Source organism: Solanum stenotomum, chromosome 11 (assembly GCF_019186545.1).
Source record: "Solanum stenotomum isolate F172 chromosome 11, ASM1918654v1, whole genome shotgun sequence".
Taxonomy (NCBI): domain Eukaryota; kingdom Viridiplantae; phylum Streptophyta; class Magnoliopsida; order Solanales; family Solanaceae; genus Solanum; species Solanum stenotomum.
In genome coordinates this window covers 43,752,826-43,766,933 of record NC_064292.1, presented here as the reverse complement: position 1 = coordinate 43,766,933, position 14,108 = coordinate 43,752,826, and the positions used below count along the sequence as shown (strand labels likewise).

At 34.2% G+C, this 14,108-nt stretch overlaps 2 protein-coding genes across 3 annotated transcripts; both read left to right on the top strand.

Moving 5' to 3' along the window:
- Positions 1–1,579: 1,579 nt before the first annotated feature.
- Positions 1,580–4,971, top strand: LOC125845480 (uncharacterized). Of its 2 annotated transcripts, none has more exons than XM_049524992.1 (2): positions 1,580–1,752; positions 4,468–4,971. In XM_049524992.1, the coding sequence occupies exon 2, from the start codon at positions 4,507–4,509 to the stop codon at positions 4,804–4,806; it is 300 nt and encodes a 99-aa protein (XP_049380949.1). In that variant the 5' UTR covers positions 1,580–1,752; positions 4,468–4,506; the 3' UTR covers positions 4,807–4,971. The 2 variants fall into 2 exon arrangements, with proteins under 2 accessions (XP_049380949.1, XP_049380950.1); XM_049524993.1 differs by lacking the exon at positions 1,580–1,752 and adding an exon at positions 1,776–1,870.
- A 2,428-nt stretch (positions 4,972–7,399) lies between these two features.
- On the top strand, positions 7,400–13,675 carry LOC125844710 (probable arabinosyltransferase ARAD1). Its single transcript, XM_049524038.1, has 3 exons — positions 7,400–8,163; positions 11,193–11,446; positions 12,808–13,675. The coding sequence occupies exons 1-3, from the start codon at positions 7,533–7,535 to the stop codon at positions 13,357–13,359; spliced, it is 1,437 nt and encodes a 478-aa protein (XP_049379995.1). The 5' UTR covers positions 7,400–7,532; the 3' UTR covers positions 13,360–13,675.
- Positions 13,676–14,108: the final 433 nt, after the last annotated feature.

Genomic DNA, 14,108 nt, shown 5'->3' with positions numbered 1-14,108 from the left:
TTTTTATACTTAAAATCTTTCTATGACTCATAATTTTTGTGCAACAAAAATGAAAATTAGAAAATATGGCACTTTAAGATTTCGAAGGAACCCTTTGCCTTAAGATAAATTGTTCTTGACAATGTAGTGTATGTATCGAAAATACAAATATTACTTAATGATCATATGTAAACTTAATAAAATAGTTTAATCCCATTGAAGCACGGGTAATTTACGAGAAAATGCCATAAATAGTCCCTTAACTATATGAGTAGGTCTAAAATTGTTCCTTTACTATATTTTTGTTGGTTTTAGTTCTTTAACTATTCAAAAACTTATCTGTTTTGGTCCTTAACTATACACTTGCCAGTTTTAGTCCTTTAGTATTCAAAAACTTATCAGTTTTGGTCCTTTAATTATACACTTACCGATTTTAGTCCTTTAAGTTTTCAAAAACTTAGGTCTTTGTCCATTTTTTAAATACAAATAGCTTAGGTGTATACCAACGAAACTCTTGGTGAAGTCAAATCTTTAACCCATTTTTAAAGTTGTTTCTCTACCTCCGCTACTTTTTCTTCAAATTATTTTTATGAAAAGAACAATAACCTCAACGATTCAAAATAAATTCAACGAGGAAAGAAGATATAAATCCTAATTTTATTCAACGGAAGATAAAATCAAGCATATAATTATTGCTAATGACTTCAATAGTTGTGTTCCCTTCTTTGGCGGTTTTCAGTTCAGAATCAATGCGAATTTTTTTAATTCTATTTTTCATACAAAAGAAAAATAAGAGATTTGATCTTATTATGCAAATTTCTCTACGTAAAATAATATGAATAGAATAATAAAATCAATCCATTTAAAAAAAAAAACTAAAAAAGTTGTATATCTACCATTTTATAAGTTTCAACTTGTGAAAAATTAAACAAATTCCCTTCAATAAAGTCATTGGAGTAAATTTTTTGAATTCAACGGGTAATAATTTTTTTCTTTTTATAATAAAGTTTAGCATATTGAAGTCATTAGTAGCAATAAGATGCCACATTTTATCGTCCGTTGAATGAAATTTTGACTTATATTTTTTCTCTCCGTGAATTTTATTTTGAATTGTTGATTTAATGTTCTTTGCATAAGGGTAATTTGAAGTAAAAGTAGCGGGGAAAGTGAAACAACTGGAAAAATGGCTAAATGATTTAATTTCTCAAGACATGAATTTCATTAATATAAAATTTAAGTTATTTGTATAAAAAATGGACAAAAACCAAACCTGATAAATTTTTAAAATACTTAAAAGACTAAAACTGATAAATGTATAGTTTAGGAACTAAAACCAATTGATGTATAATTGATAGACCAGTTGAAAGACTGAATCGAACAAAAGTATAATTAATGGACCATTTTACACCTACTCTCCTATAGTTAAAAGACTATTTATGACATTTTCTCCATGATTTACCTAGTAAGTAAAGTAATATTGAATGAATCTAGATAAGTTTTTGTTTGATCATCTCATAATAACTTAAAGATTCTTAAAAAAGATTTGTGCTTGAATATTATATATGTACATAAAATTTCAAAAGTAAAAAGTTGTTATTTTACCAAAAATGATTCTAAGAGGGGTAGTTTAGTATTGTACAAGATAATTCAAGATTGGTTAGAGTATACACCCAAAGCATTTATTTTTGTGGATTTTTACAGATTTTGAGTGAGACTTTAACGACCCAACAGATCCTTGAACTCACTCCAACATTCATCTGCCCACAAATTAAGGTTTGTTTATCAGATCTCAATATTTTGTGAAATGGGGAAATAATTCAATTTTGTGGGGTTTTCTTGATTTTTCCTATAAGGGTTCTTTTGTTTGTGTGCCTTGTGTTAGTGATCTGTGGTAAGTTTCTTGCCTTACCCACATTTGCTTTTGGTTGTTTGTTTCTTGGGTTCATTGGTTTTCCTATCTTGTTGCTATTGGGGTTCTCCTGTGTATACCCTTTTTGGTAGAGGTACTTCTTAGTTTTATGGTATATTGTATGTAAATCTTGAGTTCCTTAAAAGGGATTCAAGGTGATTGTTTTCTGTTTCTCAGGTAGTGGTGCCAAGAGAATTTTGTTTTGCCAGCAATGAAGTGATATAGCTCAGTCCCTTTTTCTTTCTTCTGTTTTGAATTTGAATTTGAGTTTCTTGGACGGGATGTGGTGGAACTCGGGTTTTGATTTTTATTATTGTACATTGATTGCATCAATGCTGGGTTGTAAGGTATTGTTTACAAGTAGGTATGGGTGGAATTCTTTCGTTCCGGAAGCTTTGCCTTAATTTCTAGGCTTAGTTGCTTTTGCCTTGTGCTATTGTGGGATTGTTGACCCATGAATTGAAAATGCAGTATGTTGTAATTGGAATGAATTTTCATGTGTTAGGAGGTTTTATGAAATTGTTAATTGTAGATGAGAATTGCTTTTCGCTGAAGTGAATTCTGTACTTTTGCTTCATTGAGCAGCTGCGGATTTAACTGTTAAAGGTTTCATTTTTTTCAATTTTCTAATCAAGGGGTGTAAATAGGTTCAGGATTATGTTTCCTTTTAGTTACCCTTTTGTCTTGACAGACGCTATAATCAGATACCAAGGGAGAATATTATTCAGTATCACATGTTCTATGGAGTGCTTTCTTATGAACAGTATGCATATGATTGATTATTTGGGTGCCACTGTTAGAATCTTTTTGAGCAGAGGGTATAATGGAAACAACGTCTTTGCGATGTGATTAAATCATAGACTCAAGACATATTTTCTATCATATTAAAGTATACGTCATCTGTGTCTGTGGTCTATGACAAATTGTTTTACTTCAGAGGGAAATGAAGGAAATAATCTGTATTTGACAGGTTTTGTATAGTTGGAATTTGGTAATGTCTTCTTGAGTTATCTGTTGATTTCTTGCTTTTCTTTTGGTGGGTTTTGAAGCAAGATAGCTTTTGAGCTTCTGATTCATCCAAAGAAAAACAAAGGGCGCCTCATATAACTTTTCATTGTCCCTTATTCTTGATATAGCCCTGGTAGTAGCACCTTTTCTTTTTTGTTGGTAACAAGAAGGAATATAATGATTTTCGACTTTTAAATTCCAAATTTGGAAGACGGTTACATAACTGGACGAGGACAACTAGCAATAATAAGAAATAGTATGTTTTCATATACTTGTAACAGTTAAGGTGCACTTTGTCCATGCACAAATATGAAATACACAAAGCACATTGTTTTGAGGAAGTATGACTCTAGAAAAAAGTTAATGCTGTAAATGTATTACTGTTACGCATCTAGAATGTCTCAGTCATGCTTATAGTTCTATTTCTTTTCTTTATTAAGATGCGTAGTGGACCTTTTATTCCAGTTTCTTTATCAATGGGTTTGTGAGTGTGCCTGTATCCTATTATAGGTATCTCTTGACTTGAGGACTACAATTTTTTGGCTTGACATTTTGCTGTCTCTTCATATTAGTTCACATACATTATGACCGGATCCAAAAAGTTTTCATACTCTGTATTGAGATCGTAGGCTGAAATTGCTAGTAAAATGATTGGTTGGTTTTGGAGTTGGCAACTAATCATACTGAAAGAATGATGTTAAAGAATGGTTGTAAAGCAAAAAGAAGTACTCTTAGTGGTAATTAGTATGACTTAATTCAGGTTGATAAGACGCTAAGTTTCAATAGATCTGATTTCTTTTGGAGAGACTGAGAGAGAGCTTTATGTTGTGTTCATATTTCGTAATGCATTTTATTCAGTCACCTTGTGAGAAGACGCTGTAGAAGGTCTTGATCAAAAAAAGAAGCTGTAGAAGGAATAGGAGAGGCAGTCTCTACGTATTTTATTGATTTTTGAAATAAATGCTCATTTTCCTAGGATAGTTCTCTACTAGTCGAAAGGTTGAGCAGTTAATTGTAAGCACTCTATGGGGCACTTTTAATAGCCTGCATCTTCGTAGTCTTAATACAAATATGGTGGCACAACACTCTTCAGTCCTATGTCTTGTTTCGCTTCTCCAAAATTTTATATGAGGTTTGGATTGTATACGATTTGTTAAGTCAAATTGGCACTGGAAAATGTTTGTACTAATGGATGCTTATTAGAATAGAACACTTACTTTCATGAGTTTCCCTAGTATGTTAGTAATTTGTGACCCTGCATGTCTGGGGAAACATGTTCTTTGTTTTTTGGCGTAGGACGATGTGGTTGCTGCTAGCTTGTACTGTAATTATTTGGTGAAATTGCAACATGGTTTGTTATATTGGCACAAGTTGAAAATGTTGCATGTCACCAAAAGTTTTAAGGATTTCTACTAGCAATCATTGCATGTGCATAAATTGATTTATGGTTTCTACACTTCCTTTCCTATCATTGCAACCACAGCATATCACACAGAGACACATTTTTTCTCCATATTTTCCTTTGCCATGGACCTTATGTTCTTTGAATTTCCTGGAATGTATCATTGCAGCAAACCGTTTTCACATCTTGAGGCTGCTCAAAGTGAAACATGAGTCTGGCATGTCTAGTGTGCCATAGTGTTGAAAGCCCATCACAGTCCTTCAGAAGTTACTCTGTTTCAAGTTCAGACAATGACGGAAGATGTTCAGCGATTGCCAATTGTTTGATCAAGAAGATATCACTTGGCCACCCCGCTGCAAATGGTGGCATCACAACCTCTAAAGTGACCCCTCAGCCTAGTGATACGAGTAATGGCATAACAGGCCCCCCACGGCTTGTCAGAAGCCGTGCTGTGAGGAGGGATATAGTCAGAGACTGGAACTTTGATGAGGTTGCGTTGGAGCGTTAGTCCAGTAACTGCTGGAATGTAGGTGCAGAAGAGACATTATGCTTGCCTTTTAGTGTTAAATCAGATAGAATTTTGAATGCAGTACTTTGAATCTAGTTTTGGGTGCAAATGTCACACTACGGAGGATTTCTATATAAATTATCTGTTGATATTCCCTTTCCTTCTTCCTTTTCATTTTTATATGCCAGTGTTTTGGCCAGATATTGAGTTTTATTAATTCCTAGAATTGAAAGAAAATAATAGAGCAACTTTGACAGAAAAATAATCCTATCAAAGTTTAAAGATTGACATGCTAAATTGGTATCGTTATAGAACTATTAAGATATTGACTTATCGGTTATTGATCGTTATCAACTTAACCATTAAGATTTGACCCAAAAAATATCATTGAAAATCACTTAGAAACAAGGTGACAAACCAAATCAATCATGCACATGAGTTGATAGATTGCATCTTGATCTAAAGCAAACATTGTCACATTGTAGAATAACTAAGAGTAGGGTTGTTCATGGTTATGGTTAAAAAATCAAATCGAACCACAATCTCAACCAACCGATTAAAAAACCGATATTTGGTTTGGTTTGGTTTTAAATTTTGAAAACCGATACTAATTGGTTTGGTTTTTTATTTTACTAAAAAAAAACAACCAAACTGAACTGATAAATTAAATATATAAATTTTATAATTATTTAGATATTACTCATAAATAAAATATAATAAATATTTTGTTAAAGTTTAATTAACCCAAGCTTTTAACTTTATCATTTTCTCAAATCACAACACTTTAGCCCAACTATAACAATCCTAATTTAAGTCCATCAAAATCCATTTGTCTTTACCTATCCTACTTCACATAAAATAGTCACACTTTCTTTTAATTGAATCACTTTATTCGTGTAATGAACTCTAGTATTGTTTAATTGCTTAATTGAACCGACAATAACGTTTATGTGGATTGTTCATGTACTAGGTGTTTGTGTCTATCGAGATACGTACGTCCTAAAAAAAACTATTACTTTCAAACCGAATAAACTAGAAAAACTGAACCAAACCGATAATAACCAAATCGACGGTTATTTTTTTTGTTTGGTTTGATTTTGTTTTAGAAATTTATAAAACCGACTATATTGGTTTGATTTTGGTTTTAATCAATAACCGATCCAAATCGAACCACGAACACCCCTAGCCAAGAGTTTGAGACAACCAAAAATAAAAATATGAAACTAAACTCTAAATTAAGGATTTTATATACAAAATTATATAAATATTATTGTTTAATTTACTATCAAATTATCGGTTAACTCATTAAGAAAAAACATATTTCAAACCATTAAGAATCAATAATCCAATAATAAAAAATTCAAAATTGTTATCGAAATTCCTAAATTAATAACTTTTTTAAATTTAAAGGGAAAAGGGATAAATATACCCCGAACTGTCGTAAATGATATACAAATACCCTCCGTCATACTTTTGGGACACTGATGCTCTGCCGTCCAAAAACTAGAGCATATATACCCTTTATACTATCAAACATACACCCGTCATAATCTTATCCACCGACCTGACATTTATTAATTGAGCAACTTTCACATATAGCAAACACAAAAATCATATTTGTATGATATAACTATAGTTTGCATAATTGCGCTCCATAGCAAACTTTGCTATGCTATTTCGCCATACATATATACAAAAGGCAGTGGCTATTTCGCTATATATATATACAAAAGAAACAATTGTATAATTCGCTGGCTCCTCTTTAGATTTGTATAATTTCGCTGGCAGACCATTTGTATAAAATGCTGCCAGCCACTCGTTTGTATAAATTGTTGACATCCTCTCAATTTAATTTTATATGTTTGTATATCTATATAAAATTTGAATTTGTATACAATTGAATCAAAATAAAACGTTTGTCTATCAAATATTGCTCTCTCTCTCGCTTTATACAAACATAAATTATACATTATATTTTGTATAATCTGTGTTTGTATAAAGAGAGAAAGACAAAAGAAAACTGGGAAGGAGAATATTTGTATTATATAATTACAAGTGTATAGGACGAAGATATATGTTTTTGCATGTGTATATACAATTTTCTCTCGCTTTATACAAACAGAAACGCAATTTATACATTTCTGTTTGTATAAAGCGAGAGAGGCGAGGGAGAGAGTGGCGAGCGAGTGTTTAAGGGAGAGAGACGATTGACAACAGTTTGTTACGGGACACAATTAAATCAAACTGTAGTTATAACATTTAATTTGAATTAATAGTTTGTCATTATATATAATTTTCCCTTATTAAATATCATATCAATGGATAAGATTGCGCCACGTGTCACTATTTAGTCTTCCATTAGATTGAAAGACATATATGTTCTAGTTTTTGGACGGCAGGGACACCAATGTCCCAAAGTATGACGGATGATATCTGCATACCATTTACGATAGTTCAAATATAATTATCATGTTTTCCTAATTTAAATTATCGATTTGAGTTCAATTTTGATCTGGACTCCCTCCCTCCATCCAGGTTAAAACATGCTGTCACTGAAAATACAGATGGACCACTTTAGGTAAGGGGTGTTGAAAACATAAATCCAAATCTTTCCACTATTGGTAATATTTCACAAAATCTATGAAAGTTGTGTTGTTATTGACAAATTTCCACTAGTAGTATTACTTTATCACAGAAGAATAGAAGTGAAGGGATTGTCAAAGAAGATGATACCATTGAAGAACACTGCCACCCGTTCATCCTGCAGCATCCCATCTCTCTTCATCTCCCTTTCTATACTCTGCATTCTACCAGTCTCTCTTTTCTTCTTCCGTTCTTCTCCAACCCCACTTTCCCTAAACCCACAAATCAACCTTCAAACATCTCCCAATTTCATCAAAGTTTACGTACCAAATCTTCCAAGATCTCTAAACTATGGCTTACTGGAAAATTACTGGGATTTAGATTCAGATTCAAGAATTGGGAGTGAAGTAGACAATCAAATAAGAAAGACCCATATAGGAAAAAGTTCCAAGAATTCCCTTCCTTATCCAGAAAACCCAATAATCAAACAGTACAGTGCTGAGTATTGGATCTTGGGGGATTTGATGACACCTGAAAAATTAAAACTTGGATCTTTTGCGAAAAGGGTGTTTACTGCTGAGGAAGCTGATGTGATTTTTGTTCCTTTTTTTGCGACATTGAGTGCTGAGATGCAACTGATTGTGAATAAGGGTGTGTTCAGGAAGAAAGAGGGAAATGAGGACTATCAGAGACAAAGAATGGTTGTGGATTATTTGAAGCAAACTGAGGCTTGGAAACGCTCTGGTGGTCGTGACCATGTGTTTGTTATTACTGGTAAGTGGTATACATCCTTATATGTCATTGCCTGCGAAATGTTCAGCTGCTGTTCATGTCAGTCATTTTTGTTCATGACATTTTAGCAGTTTTACCCTGTATCTAGTTCTTTTGTTTATGTAGTTGTATCAAAATCAGAGAATTTAGGCGGAAATGGGAATTTATTACTAGTAGAAATCAATACAACAGTAACTACCTTGAATGAGCAAAATGAAGGAGGAAAGATTTGAAGCTAAAACTCCATTAATGAGCTTGAACTCCTCTGTGATTCCCTGAAAGAATTAAGAAGATGAAGATGAAGATGAGAAAAGATTGAGAGAGAGGAAGGAGAAAAGAGAAGATATTTTGGGTAGTTGGAATTTTTCCAAATTTAGCATAACCCTTTGAGCCAAGTTAATGTGTGTATATGTGAGAGTGAATAGCACTTAAAACTCAAGTGCTTCCCATGTGCCCCAGTAATATTTGGGTTCATGACATCTTTTCCACAGGACAAGTTAGTCGTTCGCTACCTAAACTACTATCCAATCACTAAGTATACATCTGTAGATGATACATTAATTTCTTGAGGAAATTTGAAGTTATAATTCTTTTCTTAATTGGAGATGATTTGAGATAGAAGTTATAGGAAAATTCTAGATTTGGTAGTTGAGTTGGATTGGAAGATACAAGATGCTACTAAAAAGTAAAACAAGAATGATTGCAATTTTGATGGAGAAATTTAGAGTTTGCGGTTGTATTGTTCTGGTGCCACGGATCTGAATTAGCAATTTGATGGGGAATTTGTGATTCATCATAACTATGCTCCGGAGTCTGTTAATCTTTTTAGTTACTGTTTTATTGTGCACCGTTACTTGAAAGATTAGACATCGGGTGTTTCTAGATGAAGCTTGTATAGTTCTTTGTTTATGCATGTGTCTTAACGATTATAGAGACTCCTGGTACCATCGGTATCTTATGCAATAGATGGTATTGAGATAGAATTTGATCTTTTTGCAATTAGGATAACCATTTGTGGAGGGGTTCCATTCTTCTGTATTTCTTAGTTTTTGGTTTTAGTAACTTCCGAAGTGGAAATAATCTGCATATGAAATTAGCTAGTCTTCGTTTTCTTTATTTTTTCCCCCTGAAATAAAAGAAGGAACTGAGCCAGCAAAGTTTTCTGGATATTCTTTTGTAAATGCTCTTCAAATGGCAGTTGAATGGCTTACCCTCTATAGGTGTTTGAGTTGATGGCTAGCTCACTTAGTGAACATCCTTACCGTTCACCAAGTTGGTGGAGGATTCCAACTTTGTATGTAGCATCCCATTCCTCCTTTTCCTTTTGTCCAACGCCTTGTGTTTTGGTAAAAAAATTGAGAAAAGACCGGTATAGCTGCTTCAGCATTTTAGGATGAACGGACATCACTCATTCAACTCTAATTGAAGAAATTAAGGGCATAACTGGTGGAACTGGAAATCTGAATTTAATGAAGATGATTGTCAAGAAATAGGTGGATATTAAGCTTAGACTTTCATTTTTTAGCGTAGATTCAATTGGTTGATGTGTTAGACTGCAGCCGCAATGTAATTCATGAATTCTCATATAATACTTATGTTCAGGGGCGGAGGCAGCATATAATATCCGAACCCCCTCGGCGAAAAATATTACTATTTATACATGGTTAAAATTATTTTTTAGGTATGTATAATAGATGTCGAACCCCCTTCCACTAGTTCGTGTGTTTACTTCTCAAATTTTCAACCCCCTTATTAAAATTTCTGGTTCCGCCACTGCTTATGTTGGCTATTGTACACTGTTTGTATATAGTTGTATTCTACATTTACTCATGCTTACAACCTTATCAAACAGTCACTGAAAGATGCTGCTAAAAGTTGCTGATTTCTATGCTTGTCGAATCCAACTTGGACTCTTATATCTTTTTTTTTTATGACAAGGGAAACCCGCAGTCGCTACCCTTTGGGTGCGCATAGGGTAAAACCCCCGCTCCTATGCAATAGCTCGCAAACCACATAGGAGAGGTAACCCGCACTAGGCAAGCCCGGTGAGACGAGCTCGACCCAGAAGGCAAAAAACTTGGACTCTTATATCTTGCAACACAACTTAGAATTCTGTATAAAAATCATCCGGATAGTGGCACTTCTGTTATGTAGAGCTTGCCTTTTTACATAATAAGAAGCTTTCGGATAAGAAAGCTGTCCCATTTTAGGTTTGGCTTTTTTAGATTTTACTGGGGAGCAGCTGAGTTATGTAATATATGCTAAGTCGTAACTATGAGCCTAGAAAAGTTTGATCAGACTTAGTAACAACTGTTCAATTTGTCAAATGTACTTATCCTTAAGTGCTTGAATCTTATAAGGCAAACATAATAAGCGGGGCTCTTGGAGACCTTCTTAAGGGCACATGGATTTGATAGGGATGTGAAGAGTGATTAATTGACCTAGGTGGAGAAGTGGTTCCCCTGCTTGCTTTTTGCATAAACGGGCATGCACTTATGGAGATTCTCCCGGTGAATGTCAGTTCATTCTTCATGGCATATATCTGGTGAAGTGCACTACTATTTTGATGGTATTTTGTTGAATGAGCCATATCTTGCTATTTCAGTCTCCTTCTGTTTTCCACCTATATTATTTAATCCAATGCAGTTGAGATCACCGATTAATTATCCTGCAAACATTTTTCATCACACATCCTTTGCTCCACCTTGAATATTACCCAGTATTCTGTTTCTTTCAGTTGCTTTGTGATTGGCAAAAGTTGTTTGTTGGTATGATGTCGAATCATTATCATGTGCAGTTGCTTAACTGATTTTAGAACTCGTGTATGACCATGAATTGGAAGTAGCAAACAATCCCAAGTTTCTTTTTGTAAGATCGTCTTACCAGCCTTGCTTTTCTATTGACTGTGCGATTGTTCTTTCCCAATTATAGTTCTGCCTGAAAACAAATTGGAAGTGGAACAACATCTTAGCATCTTATATTTAGTCTCTGCAATGTCAGGTTATTTTAAAACTTGAAGCATTCTTTGGCAGACCCTGTTGCAATGTGGCATGTGAAGGCTGAGGTTGCTCCAGCAATTCTCCTGGTGGTTGATTTTGGTGGGTGGTACAAGCTTGACTCAAAAGCATCTAATGAGAGCTCATCTGACATGATACACCACACTCAAGTTTCATTGCTGAAGGATGTCATTGTGCCCTATACCCATCTACTTCCTCGTTTGCCCTTATCTGAAAACCAAAAACGAGAAATCCTTCTTTACTTCAAAGGGGCTAAACATAGGCATCGGGTCAGTACTATTTACTTTTTCCAGAAGTCTTGCTACATATAAATTGCAACCCTGCTTCTAATAATTTGTGATATATGATCCATTTTTATGTATAAGTTAGGTCAAACAATTATTTTGTCTTAAACTTGAGGGTTTTTAATTGCTTGTTCACATATGACTGCAGCTCTTTGCAATAATGACACAAACTAATGGAGACAACTTTGTCATTAAATATTAGGTGTTTGTCATCTGATTGATATGACAACATTGACTTTCATGGATACCATTTTCATCCAAGATATTTTACCTAAGATCATTTCTTAAGACATTTTTTGTTATTTGGTCAGACATAAAGTTGGTGGAATGTAATGGTTGTAGAAGGTGGAACTGGCACATGGATCTTGGTGTTTGCTGATGTGTAACTTATATTTGTACATTTGTTGAAAAGAGCAGGTGGAATGAGATGAAAAATGACATGACTTCACAATGTAATTCCAACAATCTGTATGACTTCATAGAGGGAAACAATTTTATAAAAGCTTGGGAGAAAACTAGTAGCTTGAATTATATTAAGGCCTGGTAGAAAACAAGGTCCTTGAATGCAAGGGTGTTGCATAGTGTCAATGAAGTAGGTGAAAATGGGTGATCAGGGTTCTTACCCCAGCAGGGACAACAAACGCTAGGTAATTTTTTTCCCACTTACTTAAGCCGTGGTGGATAGAGTTACTTGGTACTTGTGCTGGTAGGAATTAGCGAAGTACCCAATGGAAAATCAGTCTATTATATAACCATGCAAAAGTTTTGGTCACTTAAGGATGAAATTGTCTCGTGTAGCTATTTACTGCCTCCTTCTCCCAACTATTACAGACACAAAAAACCCTTCACTTCAATGGAGCCTAAACATAGGCATTGGGTAGTTTGTTGAGTTCTTCCAGACATCCACATAAATATATAGTCTGCTTCCGTCTTGCAATCATACTGGGTGTATGATCCATTTACTTGTGAGTCAAGTCAATTAATCTATTCTTGCACTGGAGCTTCTTCACAAGATTCTGACTGAAACTCCTCTTCATCATCAGATTGTCAGAAAACAATGTATTTGTATTTCAATATGATTGTAATTTCTTGGACTACTGAAAATGAGCTTGCTCTATGTCTAGAAACGTTTTATATGTATAACTAAGTCATTGATTGGTAAAATCATTGTCAGAGTGAAGCACAAAAAGGACGTTCTGTTGTATGCTTATCATTCTTGATTTGGCTACAAGTTGTACAATTTTTATAGACATTTCTGCTCATAAAAGGTCTCTATGTCTAGATTAAACCATAACATCCCACTTCTTGCTCACCAGACTTAAATCGTCTTGTATTTCTTTGTGCAGGGAGGCATTGTTCGGGAAAAGCTTTGGGACTTGCTAATAAATGAACCCAGAGTAGTGATGGAGGAAGGCTTTCCAAATGCCACTGGAAAGGAGCAGTCTATAAAGGGAATGAGGACTTCAGAGTTCTGCTTGCATCCTGCAGGGGACACACCAACCTCATGCCGACTTTTTGATGCCATTCAAAGTCTTTGTATTCCTGTCATTGTTAGTGACAACATCGAGCTCCCATTTGAAGGGATGGTGGATTATTCAAAATTTGCAGTGTTTGTGTCAGTTAGTGATGCACTGCAACCAAGTTGGCTCGTGAACCATCTTAGAAGCTACTCCTATGAGCAAAAAGATAGGTTTCGGCATAATATGGCTGTAGTACAGCCCATTTTTGAGTATGAAAATGGTCAATCAGGTGGTATTGGTCCTATATCTCCAAATGGTGCTATAAATTACATATGGAGAAAGGTTCACCAAAAACTGCCCATGATTAAAGAAGCTATCATCCGTGAGAAGAGGAAACCTCCCGGTGTCTCAGTTCCCCTTCGTTGCCATTGTACTTGAGTTTTTAGAGTCTTTTTTCCTTTGTCTTGCTTCAAAAGGTAATATATCATATCATACATGCTTCATACTACAGGAAGGAACTAGTCTAAATCACAGTACACTGAGAAATCATAGTTTTTCATCAAGGCTTTGTTTAGTTTGAGCAATGTGCCTTTCAGAGGAAAGAGGTTGTGGTCCAAAATTTTAGTGCAAGTAATTGAGTCTCTTTGTAAACACAAATTTTTAAGAGATTTTGATAAGGTGTGTTATTCAGTTGTACTTGCCTATAATCCTGTTTATTTGGTATGTAAGAAAACTCTCCCTCTTTATTAGAGGAAAATGTGTTTTTAAGGAAAATATTTAAGCCAACCAATACCAAATATGAAAAAGTAAGTATCATTTAAAGTGAGAATATTTAAGGTTGAGTAATTCATGTGTGTATGGAAGATGCATATCCCTCAAGACAATGAGACAAGGTTTACATTTGTGAAAAGTAATAAATAAATAAATAGAAGGTGAATAATATATTAAGGAAGATATTTTTGAAAATAAAATAAAATAAAGTAGTTGGTGAAGAATGGAGACTAATCTGAATAATAGGAAATCCGTGAAAATCGAAAGTCTTTTTCCAATGAGAAAAAAAAAACACAACTTCCATCTTTCACAGCAAATCTCTCTTCTAATCCACCCTTTATAATAACTATTTTCTGTGTTTAACTTTATATATTAAACAGAAAATGGGTTATTTCATTCTTGATTTCTTATTAAGG